This window comes from Microchirus variegatus (assembly GCF_963457635.1).
Source record: "Microchirus variegatus genome assembly, chromosome: 1".
Taxonomy (NCBI): domain Eukaryota; kingdom Metazoa; phylum Chordata; class Actinopteri; order Pleuronectiformes; family Soleidae; genus Microchirus; species Microchirus variegatus.
Window position 1 is genome coordinate 24,820,291 of NC_139802.1, and position 22,636 is coordinate 24,842,926.

At 42.6% G+C, this 22,636-nt stretch overlaps 1 protein-coding gene across 1 annotated transcript in view; it reads left to right on the forward strand.

Annotated features, from left to right (window-relative positions):
• The window catches only part of lipeb (lipase, hormone-sensitive b), a 110,680-nt gene that overhangs the window by 25,551 nt on the left and 62,493 nt on the right, over positions 1–22,636 (forward strand). The window contains exons 2-4 of the mRNA XM_083890278.1: positions 18,057–18,298; positions 21,042–21,326; positions 22,009–22,099. Of these exons, the coding sequence (XP_083746404.1) occupies positions 18,057–18,298; positions 21,042–21,326; positions 22,009–22,099 (618 nt within the window). The remainder of the gene's footprint in view (positions 1–18,056; positions 18,299–21,041; positions 21,327–22,008; positions 22,100–22,636) is intronic.

Here is a 22,636-nt window from a genome sequence, read left to right on the forward strand (position 1 = left end):
TCAGTCACAAGTCACACAAAGTGCAGATTGCAGATATATATATATATATATATATATATATATATATATATATATATATATATATATATATATATATAAAAATATGTGCTAGACAGTCATTAAATATAAGGGTGTGACGATACACTTAGCTCACGAGACGAGACGAGACACGATATTGGGTTCAAGAGAACGAGACGAGACGTGATTTTGAGAAAATTACAATGACAATATATATGACTGGACCAACAGATTTATTTAAACAAGTTGCACATGCATTTTGAAATGTATAACTCTTTACATGCATGATGTAAGCAGGGTTTCCCCCCAGAAAACCGGCTAAGCCTGGTGGTATCTCTCAGGGCCCACTGGCGGCCGACTGCGTTTTTTTGTAAAAAAAAAAAAAATTTAATTAAAAGTTCACTGGAAATGTTTAATTATGACTATTATGTGTTATTGTAAGACATTTATTAACAATACTTAAACACCAACTATAGAGTCTTGCAAAAAGACACTCTTGAAATTAAATAAATAATATAAATTTTTTTCACTTAAGTTAAATATTAATTAAGTAATCGGCCAGTGAATCTTAAAACAAGCCATGCAATGGTTACATTTAAAAGTAAAATAAAGCAACATAAACATAAAAGTGGTAGTGCCCCCTCATCTGCCTCATCTGGTGCAGACAAACGGCCCTTTTATTTCTTCGAACCGCCCTTGCGCTGTTCTCTTCTCCCTCTCCTGCGCCGTTCCTCGCTCTGCGCTCCTGCGTCTCCAAGCGGTCTCTTCCAAAGCAGACTGGATAATTTCTCTACGTGTTTTATCCCCACATAAGAATAATGATCTTTATGACGAGGATGGAGTACAGTCACGATAAAGTGCAGGTGATCTGAGTGAAACGTGACAGATTCTGAAGAGCAGAGCGCCCTTTTCATCGTTTTCACTCCGTGGTCTTAATCTTTGTGAAAGAAGACGCTTTAAAGCTGTAATTAAGGGAATAACAGATGCATCAGATGAGCTGATGTCTTAAGTTAACTGCTCAAAGAGAGAGAATGTTCTCTGCTGTGAAATGAATGTCGCGGGGAGTTCATAATCTGTGCCGCACGCAGCCAAGTTTCACTTTTGCGCAGAGACTTTCCAGCGTTTAACAGCTGCGTGTTTTGACCGACGAATTATTGCTGCATCCCTAAATATAACATCTTTATTGACAAGAATGATGTAACTGTAATAATGACGGACTTGATAGTGTGACTTGGGTTTCAATCGGCACATGGACAATCGTGCGTTGCGCTGATTACATGCGCTCTTGTTCCCCGAGGTGTATAAAAAAAATCTATTTTAAATAAATAAACAAGCAACGCTGGCGACCCGCCAGGCTTTAATACACTGGGGGAAACCCTGATGTAAGGATGAGCTTTTAATAAGCGTCTTCTTCCACAAATTGAAACAAAAATTCTTCTTTTCCTTCTCCTTCTTTAGGTCACAAATCTCGCGGGACATTTTTTTACCGCGACGAGAAATATCGTCAAGTTTAATCTCGCGAGAGCTCGTGGCACGAGTTAGAAAATTGCAATTGATCATATCGCGATATTATCGCAAATGCGATATATCGTTCAGCCCTAGTCCCTCTCCAGCCTCTCTTGTTGAAGGATGGAGGCTGAACTATCCACCCAGCTTCTCCCATCAGCTGAGCCATCAAATCAAATCAGATTTTATTTATAAAGCCCACAATTACAAAACACAGTTTGTCCTCCATCCTCCTCATCAGACATCAGGTCAATTGTGATGCCCCTGCAGAAGTCCATCTCATCCTTGGTTGAGATGGACAGCCCTCCTCGCTTCCAGCAGCTGGAAACACAAGTAGTACAATCAGTGCTGCTCCATTTGTGTATATATACACATGTATGTACGTATGCGTTTGTCTAATTAACCAGTGAGTTTAGTAAAATGTCACACTTCGTACTTAGTATTAAGGGCAATAATTTTTTTTTTTAAATAATACTGATTTCAATCGTACCCTCTTTCTTCTCCGTCGGCTCCGGGCTGCACCTCTCACTGCTCCTGATTGGGCCTCAAGGTCTGGCTGACTTTATCTGTTCATATGCAAGTTCTTCTGGAGTGTCTTGTAGTATGTCTTACATGCTGCTGACAAAAAGAGAGGCAACAGGCATTGATATAAAAAAAAAAAAACACATTTTTTTTTAGATTAAAGTTACTTACATATAAAGACTCCAGAGTCTACTCCACACATATCCGGGCTTGCAGAGAGAGTTTCCACCAAATGTAAAGTCACAGCAGAATTGTGGGGCGAGTCAAGCTGAGTCTGTCAGCAAATAAAAAATACAGTCAGGTCAGATACATTTACTTATACTCCTACGTAAACTGTCAATTTTTTTCCATTAAAATCTTACCCTTGTATGGCGTCATAATGCCTGTCGTTTCCCTCTGAGTTATAAAGACGAGAGAAACATATTTACTCCAATTTTGGGATTGTGCACCCTTCTTTTCCTCTTCAAATCAGAACAACCACAGTTTGTTGCTCTGGATTCCACAGCTGCTTCCTCCAGCGACAGCAGTCTGACCTCCATGGTCGCCATTTTGGTGTCTGGGTCCCTATGGAGTAGATGCAATGTGGGAACATTTTATGCTCTTCAGTATTTGGATTCTACAAAATTACAATTCTACTTACTTTTGCTGTTCACATGTTCTTTCAAGGTCCTAATTGACAGCTGATTGGCACAGTTTTAACGTCTGAGTGGCTGTGTGGTTAAAATGACCCTGGAATGGAAAATAGTTAAGATTAAAGGTCCCATATTATACCCTATTAACCCAAGTTAAACTAGGTCCTGGTGCCCTAATGAACATGTCTGTGTCATGCTTTAAGCCCAATTTATACTTCTGAGTAAAGTGCTCTGCGTAGGTTATGCAGAGTCCTCTGCGTCGACGTAGAGCCTGTCATAGAGCCTCTGCGTCGTCTCCGACTGCACAAAATATTTTATAAGTGTCCGTCACTCCGTCAAGGGACACCGGAGACGGCAAGAGTTGCGAATGGTCCTGCTCTGTGCCGGCTCACAGTGTGCACGGAGCGTCCACAGACGCGGGGCTGATCCCCGCCGCTGATAACGCCGCTGCCAAACTATAAATACGTCCTATCTTAACACACACGGCACATGTTTAGACTCTAAATGGCCAATTTCTCGCCTCAAATTATCTTAAAACTGTGTTCCGTCACACAGAAAAGTGAGAAACGTCCACTGTTTCAACAACAACAGTCTTTCTCTCTCTTTCTCTCTCGGACACCATTGCTCACTGTAGCCAGAAGCACAACAACCTTGCGCAGCGACCCCTACTGATCGGGCGGGAAATTGCAGCGCTTGTCCGCCACCACGACGCAGAAGTATAAAGGCTCGAGGCGTCCGTGGTGACGCAGTCGAATAACGCATACGCAGTCGGAGAAGTATAATGTGGCCTTTAGTCAAAATATCATAAGGATGAAGCACAATAGCAGTTCAATAACCCTGCCAAAACAGCCTTTTTCAGAACGCTCGGTTTTGTGCCTGGTCATTCACATGTGAATGGGACCCAGGTAAACACGCATCCACTGCTTCCAGGGGAGTGTCGATCTAACTTACTATCCACAGCCATACTGTAGCCACTTATCACCTATTGTCATGCACCGTCGTCACTACCCCTGCTCCATATACCTCATAGTAATGTCCGTTTACCCGTTGTTACTGCGTTTCACCGTAATGCATAGAGTGACCACGATTTTGGCTTCTCGCGATCATAAAAACATTAAAATCGAAGCGGCGTGTATGTAAATTCCCATGCTAGAAAAAGACCCTGAAAGCACCAGTGTTACTGCGGCGACTGACGTGTGTGGATCAACAACAGGAGGAGAGAACGTGGAAACACGACAGAAAGACAGCCTTTGGTTGAGAAGAAATGTAGGACAACATCTACATCTTTCTGCAGTGCTTTCAAACGCGTGCTCCTCACCGATATCAGTGTGAGGATTGTCTAACCGCAGGCACGTAACTGGTGCGTTCAAGGTATCCCTCCAGCATAGGAATTTACACACACGATCAACAACAAAGGGCTTGTGAAGCTTGTGAACATTTTTTTCATAAATAAAATATATCCACTGGACACAAAAATCCTCTGAGGCTGGAAGTTTGTGTAAAACACTATGCTCCGCTGTGCAGCCACTCTTCCTCCCTCGTCTGCACTCTCGTATTTCATAGGGACAAGGGGGGAGCTAAGGTGGAGCTGTGAAGTACTCTGCCTGGCGGGGTGCCAACATTCACGGTGAAATGTCCGCACTGTCGTCAGTTGGTCGGGAGGTGTAAACATTGCGTGTTTTATCGACTATACTTACACAAAGTAGAACCACTTAAACATGACTGAGTCTTGTTTTTTCACATTTTGGGGACTGGTATGGCCCACTGAGTCCCAAATATAATTACTAAAAGATTAAAAAGTAGATTTTGCACAATAGGGGACCTTTAAAATAATGCTACGGATCATACAAAAAAGACTGGCATTACCTTACTTGAATCTTCGTCATATTTACAATAAGTTGTTCTCTACTCGAACATAATACACGTCTTTAGCTTTAGCTGCATATCTCAAGTGTTTCAACATATGCAGGATAATAAACACACATTTCCTCACGTTATGTTTACTAGCGTGAGAAACACACACACGCAAATGAAACACAGCTAACACGTGTAGCTTAGCATAGCCACCTATTGCTAATGCTGCACGACAGAACAAATACACAAAGACAGTTTCATTGTTGGAAATACTTACAACTTGAGCTGCAGGTAATCCACCAGGTGTTGTTGACACTGCTCCTTCGTTTAGATGAAGACATCTGCTAAGTCCAGCATGGTACTGCCTGAAGTTTGAATAACATTTCTCTGTGAAGTGGTTAGAACACACACAGAGTTGTTGGGAATGTAGCAGCGGCAATTCCATCAAAAATAAAAGATATCCACTCCGCTTTTCTGTCCTCGTCGACAGGAAGAATGTGGAGTGTCTGGTGTTGGTTATTACAACCTAATACAGAGCAAACACTCGCTGATGTTTTATGAAACATGTTCTCAATCGATAAGCTCCAAATATGGTTCATATTATACGTCCATGAGACGGACACGCTGCTGTTTCTTCTTCTACCGCTTATATCCATCTATAGGTGCACTACCGCCCCCTAGGTGCATTACCACCCCTATGACAGACAATTTGACCCTCTATCTGAACCAATACCAGCTGTTATAAAGCAGTTTTTAGTTGTTAATATCATGTCCAAAGCCACTGCATTCAAACATGTCCTTGCTAAAGTTTCTTGGCGTCATTTCCATCCAGACAGACATTTTAATGACAGCCAGTAGAAGTTTGGAGTTTGCAGGGAACAGACACATCACACCCAGAATGGTTTCTCCCTGTAGAACACATTGCTGGAAGACGTGTTGTAAACACATCCACTGTGCAGTTAAGCTGTACTAGAGAAAAGGTAACAGTAGTCATACCACTCTGCATGCCTCTGGCTGAAATTTAGAACAATTCAGTTCAAGTCTTGTGGCACTTTCTCTGGAAACCGCTGAAGTGTAAAAATGTAAATGTTTTCATATGTAGAACCTTCTCTTCTTTTTGGGGGCTGTATATATATATATATATATTGTTATACCATATGAAACATGTTTACAGTTTTAAACTGTCAGGCACCATTATCTATTTTTTTTGTTATTGTCTTATGTTTTCTCATTATTCATAGTAAAATTACCATGAACAGCTGGGAATCTATATACAATGTTGATACATGGCATGACTAAGTTTAAAGGTGTGGTGGTATATTCCAATTTTTAACCACATAATACAATTAAATAATACTCCAATTGTTCAAAGAAATAATGGCTCTTCAAAATGTAAACTGAAATTCCTTCTACAGGGAAACTATTGAGCAAAACTCAATGGCACCTGAGACTGAATCTTTTCTGTGGAGACACACTCCTGATTTGCATTTGAACAGATCACAGCATGGCCATTTACATGTCAAAACCTTACCCTCGCCTATGAGCTGGGGTACTTTCTCACCTAGACAGCAAGTTTACGGCAATTCCTGGCAGTTATCGGCAACTGACTGAAACACCCAGTTGACTGGGAGTTTCACAGCAATTCTCAGGGACGATAACTGCCGCAAATCCCCCTTTTCACGCAGTGTATCAGCGGCGTCCATGCGGATGTTGGGGTGTGGAGGAAAAGTCATGTTTTACTTCCTGTTAAGTGCGTTACACTTTCTGTTGGGAGGACATCGTTTGCATGTTCAGGATAGGTAAAGTAAGTAAGGCACTTCCTGTTTAAAATAGCTGACTTCCTATTGGGTCAAAGGTGTGTCCTTAAACGTGTTCAGGGAAGTTCCCTTGTCTCACATATCAATTTTCATGCAGATCGGACAATGAAAGGCTTGACTTTCTGTTTCGTGCGTTCCACTTCCTGTACGGAGGTCATCTTTTACAGACATGTTCAGGACGGTTCTCTGGTCTCACATATTAAGTTTCAGGTGGATACAACAATCCCTGTTAGAGCAGCATAAAAAACAGCTTTGTGTCGTTGCCATTGCAACGCCGTTAGTCATCATATTGTACACGCATCATCTACCATGTGTTTTGAGTGTGATACAATGATGTCTGTTATTCCCAAAATCTTAAAAAACTTTTTTTTGTATGTGTTACGTCCCAACTAACCCCTCATCAGGAAAGCAACACAACAACCAAAAGATCTGCAGGTCAACGTGGTGTGGAATTAAATTAAAGCTTTATTTCCAAATTCATCAAAAGGGTTCAACAAAAGTTTGTGAAACAGAAAATGGTGGGAGAAATGGGCTGAAGTGGTAGGTGCCAAATCATTGAAATCAAAAGAACAAAACAAGGCCCGACTACTCCTAACTTACAACACACAAAATCAAAAAACAAAGGCCTAACTTAATCATCTACAAAGAGTCTTTATCAAAAAATACATGTGTGGCACCAACCAATAAACCTAGTGTGCTTAACAGAAATATACCTACGTGATGTAAAAATGTAGGGTACCCAACTTACCTAATGCACCAAATCTACCCACCACAGAATCACAATGAGTCAAAACTAAAGTTCACAGACAGCAATCATGACGGCAAGACAGAGAGAGCGAGATCCTGTCAGCAGGCCCTTATGACTTGGCCCAGTCCATCCCCGATTGGCCAACTCTTAATGGGGAACTGAGCTTCCCAGGTGGATGCCACTCAGGTTGTTAGCACCTGGGAAGAAAACAGAAAGGAGGGAAGGGGGGGGGAAAGCAGAAATGCACACACGCATCCACACTCCAGCCCTCTGGCTGGTTGGCACGTAACATCCCCACTCTTACAAGTCCAAACAAGCAATGTTTGGAACAACAACAACAACAAACTACATAATGCGTGACAAAGTATCAGCAAGAACATTATCGGATCCTTTCTTATGGCAAATGTCAAGATTGTAGTTCTGAATGATGAGTGACCAGCGCATGAGACGTTGATTATGATTGTACATCCTTGAGAGGAATACCAGTGGGTTATGGTCTGTGTAAACAGTTATCGGACCAACACTTGAATCTAGGTAAACTTCGAAGTGTTGTAGGGCAAACAACAAGGCAAGAGCTTCCTTTTCGATTGTGGAGTAATTTAGCTGATGTTTGTTAAACTTGCGCGAAAAGTAGCTCACAGGATGATCAATGCCCTCAACATCTTCTTGTAGAAGAACAGCTCCAGCTCCAACCCCGCTAGCATCTACATCCAGCTTGAATGGCAGGGAAAAATCTGGAGCAGACAGTACAGGAGCACAACACAAAACACTTTTTAGGCTCTCAAAAGCTTGCTGGCACTCACCAGACCAAATGAATGGTGTGGAAGGACTGGTTAAGGTAGTCAGTGGGGCTGCTACAGAGGAAAAGTTTTTGCAGAACCGACGATTATACCCAGCCATCCCAAGGAACCGTCTTAGCTCTCTCCTAGTGACAGGTACAGGGAAATTTGCAACAACAGCAACCTTGGCATCCACAGGACACACCTTTCCTCCTCCAACCTGCTAACCAAGATATGTGATTGTGCCTTTTCCAAAGTCACATTTGGCAAGGTTGAGGGTCAGAGAAGCATCAGCCAAGCATTTAAAGACTTCTCTCATTGTAACTATATGACTGTCCCAGTCATCAGAATATACGACGATGTCATCTAAATAGGCTCTGCATTTCGGAACATCTCCCAATATCTTGTTCACCAACCTCTGAAATGTAGCAGGTGCATTACACATACCAAAAGGCATGACTGTGTACTGTAGGAAGCTGTCTGGTGTTACAAATGCTGACACATCAGAAGCATGTGGAGTTAATGGAACTTGCCAATACCCTTTTAGCATATCCAATTTACTCATATACTTTGCTTGACCAATTTCATCAATGCAGTCATCCATCAGAGGTAGCGGATGTGCATCTGGGACAGTTACGGAGTTCACTTTGCGGTAGTCCGTGCAGAACCTTGGACTTCCATCTGATTTTATGTCGAGAAGACAAGGCGAACTCCACGAACTAGAACTTGGCACAGCAAATCGATTATTATAAAGATAGTCAACTTCTTTCCTCATCATCCCCCTCTTTGCCGGACTAGCTCGATAAGCACGCTGCTTAATTGGCCTAGGCTTAGTCAAAACAATATCATGAGTGATAACAGATGTCTGGGATGGAATGTCCTTGAACAAACTTGGGAATTCATTAACAAGTTTCACAACATCATTACACTGGTCATCAGAAAGATGAGACAAGTACTGGGGAAAAGTCAACAACACTTCTGAATTACTCAATCTTGCTCCCTGTGGTGTTGCATTACGCATCACCAACCCCTCATCAGGAATGCTCACCACTGAGATGGAAGCCATTGGGGAGGTGTCGATCTTCACCTCATGGGCTGTGGATAACCCACTTTCATCCTCTCGGGAACGGTATGGCTTAATCATGTTGACGTGACACACCCTGGTCCGTCTCCTGCAGTCCGGGGTCTTAATAACATAGTTCACGTCAGTGAGCCTTTTCTCTACAACATAAGGACCAGAAAATTTTGTGCTGAGTGTCGAACCAGGTGTAGGCAAGAGAATCAAAACTTTGTCACCTGGCTGGAACAAGTGGGTTACTGTCTTCTGGTCATAGCGATGCTTCATCCTCACCTGTGAGGAGGTCAGGGCATCTTTAGCCAAGGAACAGGCTAGCTTGAGGCGATCCTTTAATTTTGTCACATACTCTGGAATACTTTTCACCTTCTTGTCAGGCACAACTAGCTGTTCTTTAAGGACTTTCAATGGACCCCGTGCCTCATGTCCAAACACAAGCTGTGCAGGACTAAAACCTAGCGATTCCTGCACAGCCTCACGAGTGGCAAACATAACAAGGGGAATACTTTCATCCCAATCCCTCTGTGATTCGAAGCAGTGCTTGCGTAACATGGATTTCATAGTCTGGTGAAACCTTTCAAGCGCCCCCTGGCTTTCAGGATGGTACGGACTAGACATCAAATGTTTAATGGATAATGTTTTGAGCACCCGGTCAAACACAGTAGATTTAAAATTGGTGCCCTGATCAGTCTGAATCACCTTCGGCAAACCATACACTGAAAAGAATTTTACCAAAGCCTTGGTGATCACTGGAGCTTTAATTTTCCGCAAAGGGATAGCCTCTGGAAACCTGGTGGTAGCACACATAACTGTAAGGAGAAACTGATTACCAGATTTCTTCTTGGGCAATGGCCCAACACAATCAACTATTACCCTCTCAAATGGTTCTCCGATTGCTGGAATTGGGCAGAGGGGAGCAGAAGGGATCACCTGATTTGGCTTCCCAGTTACTTGACACACATGACAAGTACGACAATAAAGAGCAACATCAGACTTAAGTCCAGGCCAAAAGAAATGCCTGAGAACTTTGTTATAGGTCTTAGTGACACCCATGTGCCCTGCCCAGGGATGGTCATGGGCCAAGGACAGTACCTGAGAGCGGTAGGACGTGGGAACTACAACTTGGAAAGTAGCGCTCCAGTCCTCATTCTCCAAATTACTGGTCCAATGTCGCATCAGCAGTCCATTATTGAGAATGTAGGCCATTTTCATACACTTTGCCTCGTCCCAACTAAGAACAGAAGAGAGACAAGTGTTTCATCTACCTGTTGCGCAGCAATGAACTCCTCTCGAGTGGCTGGCAATTTTACAGACTCTGGACTAGGAAGAGTAGGGTGGATCTCAGGTTGACTTTTACACCTCGATACAACGGCCTCAGTATACTGCTCTGCAAACAGAACCGAGTTAGACAAGTCAGGGCCACATTTCTTTGTGTAGGCCCTGGTAACCACACAAGCAGGAAAGACATGAGAATATCTCTGGCCGATGTTGTCCGACTCGGCGTCCAACCTAGGGCTGTCTAGTACTTCTGGAACTGGTGTAACTTTGCCTCCAGCGATGTCATTTCCAAGAATGAAATCAACACCTTTGACAGGCAAAACTGGGAGAACAGCAACCTTAAATAGTCCACTGACCAAGGGAGATTGAAAATAGACATAATGCAAAGGGGAAAGCACATAACCCATTTCAATACCCTGGACAACTACACTTGAGTGACATGAGGACTCAGATGATAGAGGTAAAATACCTTCTTTAATAAGGGACTGGGAGCCTCCTGTATCTCTCAGTATTGTTACTTGCTGCTGATCTTTTGGATCTTCAGTTAACGAAACATTGCCCTTAGAAACAAATGGTTTGAAGCATGCATCAACTTCATCAAGGGACAGTTGAGTATAGGAAGATGTAACACTTTTGATCAGACCCACTCCTTTTGGGGTGGTCAAGCTCGGAGAGAACTGTTGTTTACGTTTTAAAGCAAGACAATCAGCAACAATATGACCCTTCCTATGACAGTAGAAGCATTCACGTTCCTCCCGAGGAGGTGACGGTGGACAGTTAGGCTTCTCAGGAACAAGGTGTTTAGGTTCAGGTCTTACAGGACGCAGTACTGATGTTCTGTCTGGGCGATACGGAGACACAAACACATTTTTATGAGTCAATACAAATTCATCAGCCAACACAGCTGCTGTTGTTCATTTAAAAACACCACCATCTTTTCTGGTAGAGTGTTCTTAAAATCTTCTACAAGCATCAACTGACGAAGAGATTCAAAATCGTCACTAACCCCAGCAGCGGCACACCACTTATCAAAGAGGACACTTTTTTCACGTGTGAATTCAACAAAAGTTTGTCCACCTGATCGTCTATGGTTTCTAAACTTCTGCCTGTAGGCCTCTGGCACAAGCTCATAGGCACGCAAAATAGACTCCTTAAGCATGTCATATTGCAAACTTTCTTTTAATGAAAGAGATGACACAACCTCCTGAGCCTTACCAACCAATTTGCACTGAAGAAGAATAGGCCACATGTCTCGAGGCCAGTCTAGTGCAGTAGCAATCCTTTCAAAGGCATTAAAATAGGAATCTACCTCTGACTCCCGAAAAGTTGGCACTAATGCAATATGTTTACTTATGTCAAACGTTGGCTTGTGACTTTTTGCATGCAAGGGTTCAGAATTTTCAGTTGCATATTGAAGAGTCTGGCTAGAAGAGATTCTCAAGGCTTCAACTTCAAGCTGCCGTAACTTAATGTCTCTCTCAGCCTCTATCTCTAGTTTACGCACCTGAAATCTGAGGTCATAATCTGCTTTACGGACCAACTCCTTCTCCTGAGCAGCTAGCTGAAGTCGGGCTAAGCGAACCTTGAGTCTGGTATTCCCACTGGACCCACTGGACTCTGGGGAGAAAGGCTCAAAACGAGGCAGAGTTGCTGGCATAGCCTGGCTTTCCCCCATGTCCTGTGGAGGGGTGGCCTGTGTGTCCGATTCCCCTTTATCATCCAACCCAGAAACATTTGGTCCCACATAAGCCTCATGCCTAGGCTGGGCTGAGCTAACCGTTAGGACATTTAAGTCAATTAACTTGTTCAGAATTATATTTTTAATTTCTTTTTTAACATCATATTTTTTTACAGGGATTTCATAGTGTGCTGCAATACCCAATAAATCATCCTTTCGGCATGAATCTATCTTTTCAAAGCTAGGGTTATCAATGAAGTCTCGTAACTTTAAACTCATGCTGAAAATAATCCCACACAACAATGAACAACAAACTTTGATTATTTAGCTCAGGGAAGGAAAAGATCCCGGACGAGCCCCCATTTGTTACGTCCCAACTAACCCCTCATCAGGAAAGCAACACAACAACCAAAAGATCTGCAGGTCAACGTGGTGTGGAATTAAATTAAAGCTTTATTTCCAAATTCATCAAAAGGGTTCAACAAAAGTTTGTGAAACAGAAAATGGTGGGAGAAATGGGCTGAAGTGGTAGGTGCCAAATCATTGAAATCAAAAGAACAAAACAAGGCCTGACTACTCCTAACTTACAACACACAAAATCAAAAAACAAAGGCCTAACTTAATCATCTACAAAGAGTCTTTATCAAAAAATACATGTGTGGCACCAACCAATAAACCTAGTGTGCTTAACAGAAATATACCTACGTGATGTAAAAATGTAGGGTACCCAACTTACCTAATGCACCAAATCTACCCACCACAGAATCACAATGAGTCAAAACTAAAGTTCACAGACAGCAATCATGAGGGCAAGACAGAGAGAGCGAGATCCTGTCAGCAGGCCCTTATGACTTGGCCCAGTCCATCCCCGATTGGCCAACTCTTAATGGGGAACTGAGCTTCCCAGGTGGATGCCACTCAGGTTGTTAGCACCTGGGAAGAAAACAGAAAGGAGGGAAGGGGGGGGGGAAAGCAGAAATGCACACACGCATCCACACTCCAGCCCTCTGGCTGGTTGGCACGTAACAGTATGTTTTCCTGCCACCAGGAGGTGCTGTTTTAAAAATTGACTGTTTCTTCATAGTCTTCTTCAGCAACTACCCATCATCACTCACAGCAAGTTTGGTTTGGATCGGACCTTTCATTGTAAAGTCATAAGAGTCCCTGCTCGAAAATGACATGCCCAAACTAAATAGAGTAAATCTCTACAGTTACAAGCTCTATCTTGATTATCTTGGTATTAAACACACAGATAACACTTGTGAGATTCCACGTTTAAGATTTCACTGTAGATGCCATTGTGTCAGAGTAAATGTACATGGAACACAGCATAACTGAAGGATTTTTTTTCTCTCGCCTTAAAAAAATATTGCATTTTAAAGCAAATATCACCTTTAAAATATGCAGTAGGAGCTTAAAAAAACATGGAGGTCATGGAACAACATGTGGACATGAGCTGTGCAAAGTCTGATGCTGTTGAAATGAAGCAGAGTGAAATTACAGAGGTATTAATAAAGAGATGTCTAGTTTGTCTAGTGTTTTCTCTGTTGGCACAGTGTGGCGCCATTTGAGATTTCTTAGGTACCAAATTATTAAAAACCCAATAAATGTTATCTACATGCCGCTACAGATCTAAAAATAACTTGTTTTGAAAAAAAAATAAAAAAGTATGATAACTCGCTGTAAATCGATGCTCCCTGTGCGGTGTGTAATAACTCTGTGACTCTGCAGCGTCTTCAGTTAAGCATCACCTTGGTCAATTAGGGTGATTGACAGCTCGTTTTAAACCTCTAAACCGGTAGAATCAGACCCCAAATCTCCAAATGCGTGTGAATCACTTCATTAACGAGTCAAAAGGACATAAATGCATATGATTTGTGCGGAAATTCGCCTTTCTCTAATCAAAACGATCTAATGTCACTCTGTAATGATCAATCGGACTGGGATTTGTTTCCAAAGCATGCTGGAAAGTGTAGTTCTTCATTAGAAGTGGTTTTGTTCTGGTGGAAATAACTTGTTTTGATAAACAGCAAAGGTAAGACAACATTTCTGCTTGTATTTCTTGAAAGTCAGTTGTTGTTTTGCTCTTATTTTGGGGTTGGATCCGTAAATATTGGTCGTAGAGTGATAAAAATGGTACAGCTGGAATCTATGGGTTTTCAGCTGTCCAGCCGACACGTTTTTTTGTTTACATAATTACGCTGACGCTCCGGTGCAGCTTTTCAATGTGTGCGCTGTAACAGGTTTTTTCGCTCCTGCTGGTTTGATCCGTAGGTATTAGGGCTGTAAAGTCAAAGTCGACTGGTCGACTAATTGGTCGACACGCTCTGGCTCGACCAAAATTGTGATTGGTCGACTAAATTTTTTATTTTTTACATTTTATGGTGAATTTCATTTGGAGGAAAGTACCACATGCTAATAGGGATGTTTAACAGCACCCGTGCTTCACAGGTAACTGTCTGTCTTTAGAGAACACCCCCTTGTTTTCCACTATTTTGGTTCAGTCCAGCCCAGTGGGTTGTTGTCGCTCCGTGGCTCATGAGCGACACAGATCACCGTTGCCATTAATTAGACGTGAATTATGAGCTTTCATGTTAGGCTACAGTCAGTCCTCCTGTCACATCCATGTCAAAGACATCAGCAGTGTGGCAGCATTTTTCAAAAGTAGATGACGGTAAAAAAGTGGAACACAAACTTTGCAAGCAACAGTTTGCTTTTCACAGCTCTACAAACATGTCATATCATTTAAAAACACTAAGCTAAGGTTGCTCCGTCCGTTCTGAGTATGAACATATCAGAATCATTAGCATATTTCAATGTTTTAGTCTAATAATCGTTGATTGGTTTTATAACCACAGACACACCTGCGCGCAGCAGCGTCCAGTGGTCTCAGCCGCGAAGCTGCGCTGCGCTGTTCAGTCTCGCTCTGTATTCCTCAACAGTTATTGTGCTGATATTACTAGTTATTGTCGGATATCACGGGCTATGATATTGCGCAGATTAACGTAATGCAAAACGCTATCAGAGCCGTCAGACTCTGTTGAACTCCAGCCGCGACTTCGGGTCTTTTCAAAATAAGAGCCGCAGCCGCACAGATACTTTGCGTTTGCGGGTCTTTTCAAAATAAAAGAGCCGCAGCCGCAAAGTACCCCCGTCGATTAGTCGATTTTTGGTCGAAATTTCAGGGCTTTAGTCGACCAAGAGTTTCTTTGGTTGATTACAGCCCTAGTAGGTATTTTAACTGTGTTTCGTCAACATAAGATGGTTTATATGAGCTTTTTGCTGAGTTTCTGACCTTTCTGTGGGTATGCAGCATGTATGTGTTTGTTAAAGTGAGATATGGTTTTTTTACGCGTGAAGAAGAGGTTAAATCCTCATTAAGAAACAGGGTTTTAAATAAGTTTTTTTGAAGACTGGACTGAGGTTGCTTGACAAAGAGCACAATGCAAAGTCTGTTTCAGAGTGCAGTTGGGTGTGGTTTTAAGTCATGGGACTTGCTCACAGTATTCTCAGGCTAGAACTCGTCTTAAATTTGGCCCCAAGCTCTTTCATAAGCTTAACAGGATTGTATAGAACTATACTTTTTAATTAAAAAAAAAAAAAAATACTTTGCTCTATTAAATGCAATGGGATATTTGCTGTAGGTCTGATGAGTAGAGTCGAGCCAAGTAGTGCTAGAACTGTATGGAAAATTGCCATAAGTGTCTCGTGTAATAACATTTCGGACTATTCCTTTAAATGCAATTGATTGCGTGCGTGTTCTTGTATTTGTTACCTCTTCTATTTTGTACCTTTCCTGTCATAAATGCTGACCATTTCAGGACCAGTAGTGCTCATTGGGGAAAAAAATGTGGTCCTAATGAGGCAGAACCTCATTTTTGAAGAACTGGCTAAATTTAATCTAAGATTCATAAACTGGTTATGGTTAAGGTTGGGGGATAAGGCTTTGTTTAGACCGTCCAAATGAATGAAAGCCATTTCAGTATCCAAAGAAGAATAGCTGTATGTCATTTCGTCGATAAATCAGAGTCTCTTTTCAGATGCTTTTGTGATTATGTGAAATGGCTTCTTCAATTTCTCTTTCTGAATGAAAAACTGTAGCCGAATATTTGGGAAGTTATTTGTTTGACCCTCAAGACTATACTTCAATTGAATAGATTGTATTCAGGGCATACCATGCATAGGCCACCTCAGCTCCACATCCTAAGATTTCACTTAAAGGGACACTGTGTAGTATTTATGGGTTTATATAACCCAAAATCCACTTTTTTATACATATTATGTGCTCTTGCATTGTCTAGTCGCTGTATAATAGGTTTTGTTTCATTTTTCGTAGTGTTTCAAAAAGTCGTAAAGATCTAAAATAACATGGTCGCGGGCCGCGGTTGCATTGCCACTGTTAGCAGCGAGACGCCATGTTTCTACCGAAACCTGTAAGGACAAACGCGAGAGAACAAATCAAGCGTTGCTTTACTTGTAGCGGAAGTCCCACCTCCACTCTCTCCACTTCGTCTGCTACGGCCGCGGTAGCTCGCCCTCTCCCTCTCCTCACGAATCTCATCTGCTGACAAGGAGAAAGACGACGAGGACGACATTTGACCGGCTGCGGATACCGTAGCGCTCAGGGAATGGAGGGGGTGAGCAGAGGAGCAGTTCTTTGTTGTAAATTTCAGCCTCTCCTCTAGATGTCACTATAAGCTACTTACTTCACCTTTAAGGGATCTGTAAAATAATTTCTGCAAAGTTTTTAAATTCTTTCTCTCCCCCCCATATTACTTTGTTACAGTAGCCTTGGTTAAAGTTTAGATACAGAAAAGTACAATATATATTCAAATAATGCATATTTATTGCACATGAAAAATAGTTTGAATGCTCCAACTTTTTGACAGATCCTTTTTTTTTTGTTGCTCTTAATACATATTGGTAGGGCTGTAATCAACCAAAGAATCTCTTGGTCGACTAAAGCCCTGAAATTTCGACCAAATATCGACTAATCGACGGGGGGTACTTGTGCGGCTGCGGCTCTTAATTTGAAAAGACCTGCTGCTGAGGTTCAACAGAGTCTGACGGCTCTGACAGTGGTTTGCATTACGTTCATCTGCGCAATATCATAGCCCGTGATACCTGAAAATAGATAGTAATATCGGCACAATAACTGTTGAGGAATACAGAGCGAGACTGAACAGCGCAGCGCAGTTTCGTGGCTGAGACACAAATAGACCGCTGGACGATGCCACTGTTGCGGGCAGGTGCGGCTGCAGTTATAAAACCAATCAACGATTATAAGACTAAAACATTAAAATATGCTAATAATTCTGATATGTTCATACTCAAAACGGACGGAGCAACCTTAGCTTAGTGTTTTTAAATGATATGTCATGTTTGTAGTAGAGCTGTGAAAAGCAAACTGTTGCTTGCAAAGTTTGCATTCCACTTTTTTTACCGTCATCTACTTTTGAAAAATGCTGCCACACTGCTGATGTCTTTGACATGGATGTGACAGGAGGACTGACTGTAGCCTAACATGAAAAGCTCAAAATTCACGTCTAATTAATGACGCTTATCTGTCTGTCGCTCATGAGCCACGGAGCAGAACAGCCCACTGGGCTGGACTAAACCAAAATAGTGGAAAACAAGGGGGGTGTACTCTGAAGACAGGCTATTACCTGTGAAGCACAGGTGCTATAAAAGACCCCTATTAGACAGTTTTAAGATAATTTGAGGCGAGAAATTGGCCATTTAGAGTCTAAACATGTGTTGTGTGTATTAAGTAAGATGTGACGTATTCCTAGTTTCGCAACGACGTTGTTGGCGGTGATCAGTTCCGCCTCTGTGGATGCTCGGTGCGCACTGTGAGCCGGCACAGAGCAGCTTCGATCGTCCTGTCCTGAGGACCAATCGCAGCTCTTGCCGTCTCCGTTGTCCCTTGACGGAGTGACGGACACTTGCAAATAAATGTATTTTGAGTTAAAGTATAAGAAGGTTTCGGTATCAGTTGCTCCGAGTTAGACGTCTGAACAATCTACCAATAAGCAATCAGTAGTGGCTGAAAATGGGACTGGCCCACTACGTCACTAAACTTGAAATATAAATTCATCCTCACACACATTAAACTAATCTCTTTCTCTTTGCTTTCTCTCTGCTCATAGTGATGGACACCAAGGCAGTGTTTGCAGCCCTCTACAGCGTGTGCGAAGAAAACATCACATTCTTCTCGGGAGGAGGCAAGGGGTCGCAAGGAGATGCGGGACGGCGGCTGATGGAAGTAATGAGCTCCATCCAGGAGCACACTCGCAGTCTGGAGCCAGTTGTCTCTGGCTTTGCTGCCGTTTACCACCATTTTGACTTTGACCCACATATACCTGCTAACGGCTATCGTTCATTAGTCAAGGTAAGCTGTGGCATGTTTTAAAGCACTTTGATGTGTTGTAATTTTCTTTGAGCGATTGCAGCCCTGAGAATAAAAATCCCCCACCCACCCAGCATGCATTCTTATCAATATTCTCTCCACACTACTAGAAACTCTGTTCTGTGCTAGAAATCACTTTTTTTCAAGGTCGGTCCATTTGTTTTAGTGATTGATTTTATGTTGCAAATCAGGTTAGGCACATTTCTCCAGCTATATAATATCCACCACCACTGTGCCCACTGTACTTTAACTTCCAAACTTATTGATAAAACATCACAACCTTCTGTGGCCAGAGTGCACCACAACTGATTGCGTCTAGCACAGCAGCAAATTAATCTCACTCTGTTTTCTGGCCTCTTGATTTCCACTTTTTTCTCCCTCATAGTTCTTCTCTGTGTAATCCATCCAACACCCCAGTGAAGCAGCAAGCTTTTCACACACTTGCTTACAGGCATGCTATTGCACGTTTCCACTTAAAGCTCAGTGTTGGGCCTAGCCATTGTCATCTGTTGCGACCTACTGGGAAGTCATAAAGCCTGAACTCAAGCCTGGACTTAAAATGGTGGTCTGAAAGACCCCAGGAGCCACATGGTGGAGAACAAAGGAAAGGAATCCATCCCCCCAAGGCGTCCAGCTGTGATGTACTCATTTCCCACAAGCCACTGCGGCAAATGACGTCACCAACAGGCAACTACTGACCCATTGGTGAACATCACGGGATGCCCCGCCCCCGAGGCAAAGGTACCAAAACTGAAATTCAAACCTGAATTCAGCCTCTCCCACCATATTTCTTAGCTTGAGTGGATGTATGTGTTCAAGGAGTGAACCAACCCCTGAAAATCTACATCCTTGCTGGCCAAGCTTTGAAGATTATTCCTCTGTCCACTCCTACCCCATTTTTGTTTTTCCCCTTTTTGTTTTCTTTTATTTTTGATCCAAGGACCCCGGGAATAACCCCTGCGAGTTATTCATTGTTATACCTGCAGAAGAGGAGACCATGCTCCTAAATCACCGTCGACCAGCTGTCCCTGTTGTGAGTCGGTGAACCATGTATCATACAGCTCCAGAGCCGCGCAAAGAGACACCCGCTCTCTTCTCCGATACCGGTACTGGCCGAAGGACGGATAGAACCTACCAGGACCCCCCAACCAGTCAAAGTTGTAACTGGTTTAGAATAGTGTTTGTACGCTAAAGCTAGCGGACTGTATAGCTGAATCGGCGCCGCCCGCATCAGATGTTTGATTGTTTATCATTCTTTGTGCCTTTCGCTCCGCACGCAGCGCCAGCTGCGATCGTAAAAGAAGCCTTAATTTGACCGGTAAAACTGCAGATTCACGAGACAAACTCCTGCTAATCTGTGTGGTCCAATTCGGTTTCTATTTCTCCTCACGTGTCTCCCCTTTATTTCTGTGTATTGTCCCTGTGTATCGCGATCCTGTGTCCTCAACACAGCCCGTGATCACTTATTGAGAGGGAAACTTCCGTGATCTGTAAAAACCACAGTTTAAGCCGGTCAGCGCCGGATAGACTGCGTGATCGGCAGAAGTTTTCTGATCAGACCCGTTCCTTTGTCTACTTCACTTCCCGCCGCAATACCTTTAAATTCTCCACGTCACTGCTGACTTCATTTCCTCCTTCAACTCTCCTCTTTTACTCAGCGCCTCTGCTGGTGAAGGACGGAAGAGCTGAGTGACGAAATCAGAGCACGAGCGCCATCTCGTGTTGCCTCACGGTAACGGCGAGTGATGCCATTTTTACGTGACGTAGCGGCCACATTTTGGTAACCTGGAAGTGGGAGGCGCGTCGCCGTGACAACCATCACGTCAGAGACCCCTCCTTCTTTTACCTTTTTGCTTTGTTTGTTTACTTCCTGTTTCCCACGCTGTCACCAGCTGCCAAGTGACCCGTCCCCTTTTCACACACACACACACACACACACACACACACACACACATTCCTGCACTCATATCCATGCCCCTTTTCTGCACACTTTATCAGTAGTTATTTTAGATTAAGGGATTGATGTTTGTTGTTGTTATTGATTAAATTTAATACTTTAACAGTACTGTTTCTGTCTTTTGTGCTTGCTTGTTTGTGATAAAGGGTAATTGAAAGTCTTTCTGTCATTCCCCTCGCCTTAAGAGGAGTGGTGCCCCGTTTTTAAGAAAATTATTAAAGAAATTAATTATTAAAATAATTAATCATTTGTATTAATATTTTCTCACCGATTACTAAGTTGAATCACAACACTCAGCACCTCAATATTAATTATGATAGACCCAGAAGAAATGCCCCTTTAATGGCTGCACAGTATCACTAAATAACTTTTTGTCAAAAATTAAATAGCATTTGTTTTTTGTTCAATTCTTCACCTCACGGAGTGAGAGTGAAGTATTGTTTTTAGTGGTTCTGTGTGTCTGTAAATCTTTGTTTGTTTGTGCTTCCACACTTGCACTTGCCAATATGGCCACCAGAGTCCGCCAGAGGCTTGTTGCGTGAATAGGGTGACGTCTGGCATTTCTGATTACCTGGTATAACAAAGTTTTCTTCTATTTAAGTTTGCTCTTTTGAAGAAAAGGGTGGCATGTTTTCAATTTGTAGATGCACCATATACATTTTTTCTTAAATTTATGCTGTGAATGCTCATTTCAAGAAAAGAGTGGCATGTTCTTGACAACAACATTTTTGGTTAATATCCTAATATCTCATTCTTCATATTTACTAGGTGGTGCGTTGCTGCCTTCTCCATATCATCCACAAGGGGCGCTACATCACTGCTAACCGCCGCAGCATCTTTTTCCGATTAGCACACAACGCGGGGGAGATGGAGGCCTACTGCAATGCCCTGTGCCAGCTGCGCGCCCTGCTCTACTTGGCTCAGCGTATGCTACATGACAACAGCCATGGTAACCTGTTTTTCCAGGACGAAAGTGGCCTCAGCGAGAGCTTTGTCCGTGAATACTCGTCCATGCACAAGGGCTGCTTCTATGGCCGCTGCCTGGGATTTCAGGTGAGTTGAGCTATATGGCACCCTGGCAGGGGCGGTAGGGTTAATGCTAAATGTATAGAGTGATAGGTGGAGAGTTTGAAACTCGCACCATCTCATGCTTGATTGCAGATTTCATGTGAGGCAGATGAGAGCCAGTCGGAACAGATGTTGCCGTGGGTTCAGAAAGATGTTACATTTCATTTCACAATTGTACAATGACAAGTGAATACAAAGCAACTTGAGGTTCACCAGGTCTTAGTTGACATACAGACTCCTTTTCAAAAAAATTACGTTTGAAGTAAGGATCCACCAAAATGAAGAAAATTATAGAACGATGTATGTGTCTTCAACTGGTTTTGAGTCGAGCGCTGTGTTTTCATCATGGCTGTTTGTCTGAACAACACGTTAAGCTATGTATGAGAATAGACTTTGGAAACTTGCCTTGACTTTCATGGGATATTTACAACGATTGCAAGGGAGTGACATTTTTCTGTTGTCGAAACATGCCAAACTGTACGGTTTTACTCTGTAATGGTGCCAAAGAAGGTAATGGTTGTGGCTGGTTATTTTGCCACTATTCCTAATGGAAACACAACAAATATTACTATACCAAACCAAACTAGTCTGTTCTACTTGGAAACACCTCACACAACCAAACTTCATAAACATGAACATTGTTTGTTTTTGTCTATGATCTTTGCAGTTTACTCCAGCGATTAGGCCCTCCCTCCAGACCATTGCTATTGGTCTTGTGGCCTTTGGAGAAAACTACAAGCGTCATCAGTCAGGAATAGGTCGGTATAATCTTGTCTGAAGTTGCACCCTCTCATCATACAGCCACCTTGTTGTCATTCATAGATAATACCCATCCAGCCTCTAGGCCTCCTCTGCATCACTCCTTGGCCCATGAATGTGTACCTTTTGATGTATGTATTTGAATCATAGATTCCCTGTCATCCTTAGCAGCTCTGAAGGCGAGCTTGTGTGATTCTTCTATATTTGAAAATACTTTGAACATGCACACAGTGATGTACAAAGACAGAGATGGAAGAACATGCACATTCACATTTGCACCACATACACAGACATATGTCAATAATAATCATGCAAAAGAGAATTGTTCAACACGTGTTTTTTTGTGCTCTTTGCTGCAACACAGTGGATGCAGGAGGTATTGCACCATATGGTGAGTGGGCTGGAACCCCTGTCCCTTCATTCTAGTCTGCTATATACATGGTATCCGTGGGGTCTTAAAAAGTCTTAAATCCAATAATTTCAATTTCGATTGATCCATCAAATAATTTTCTGGATTAATCGAAAAACTAACATTT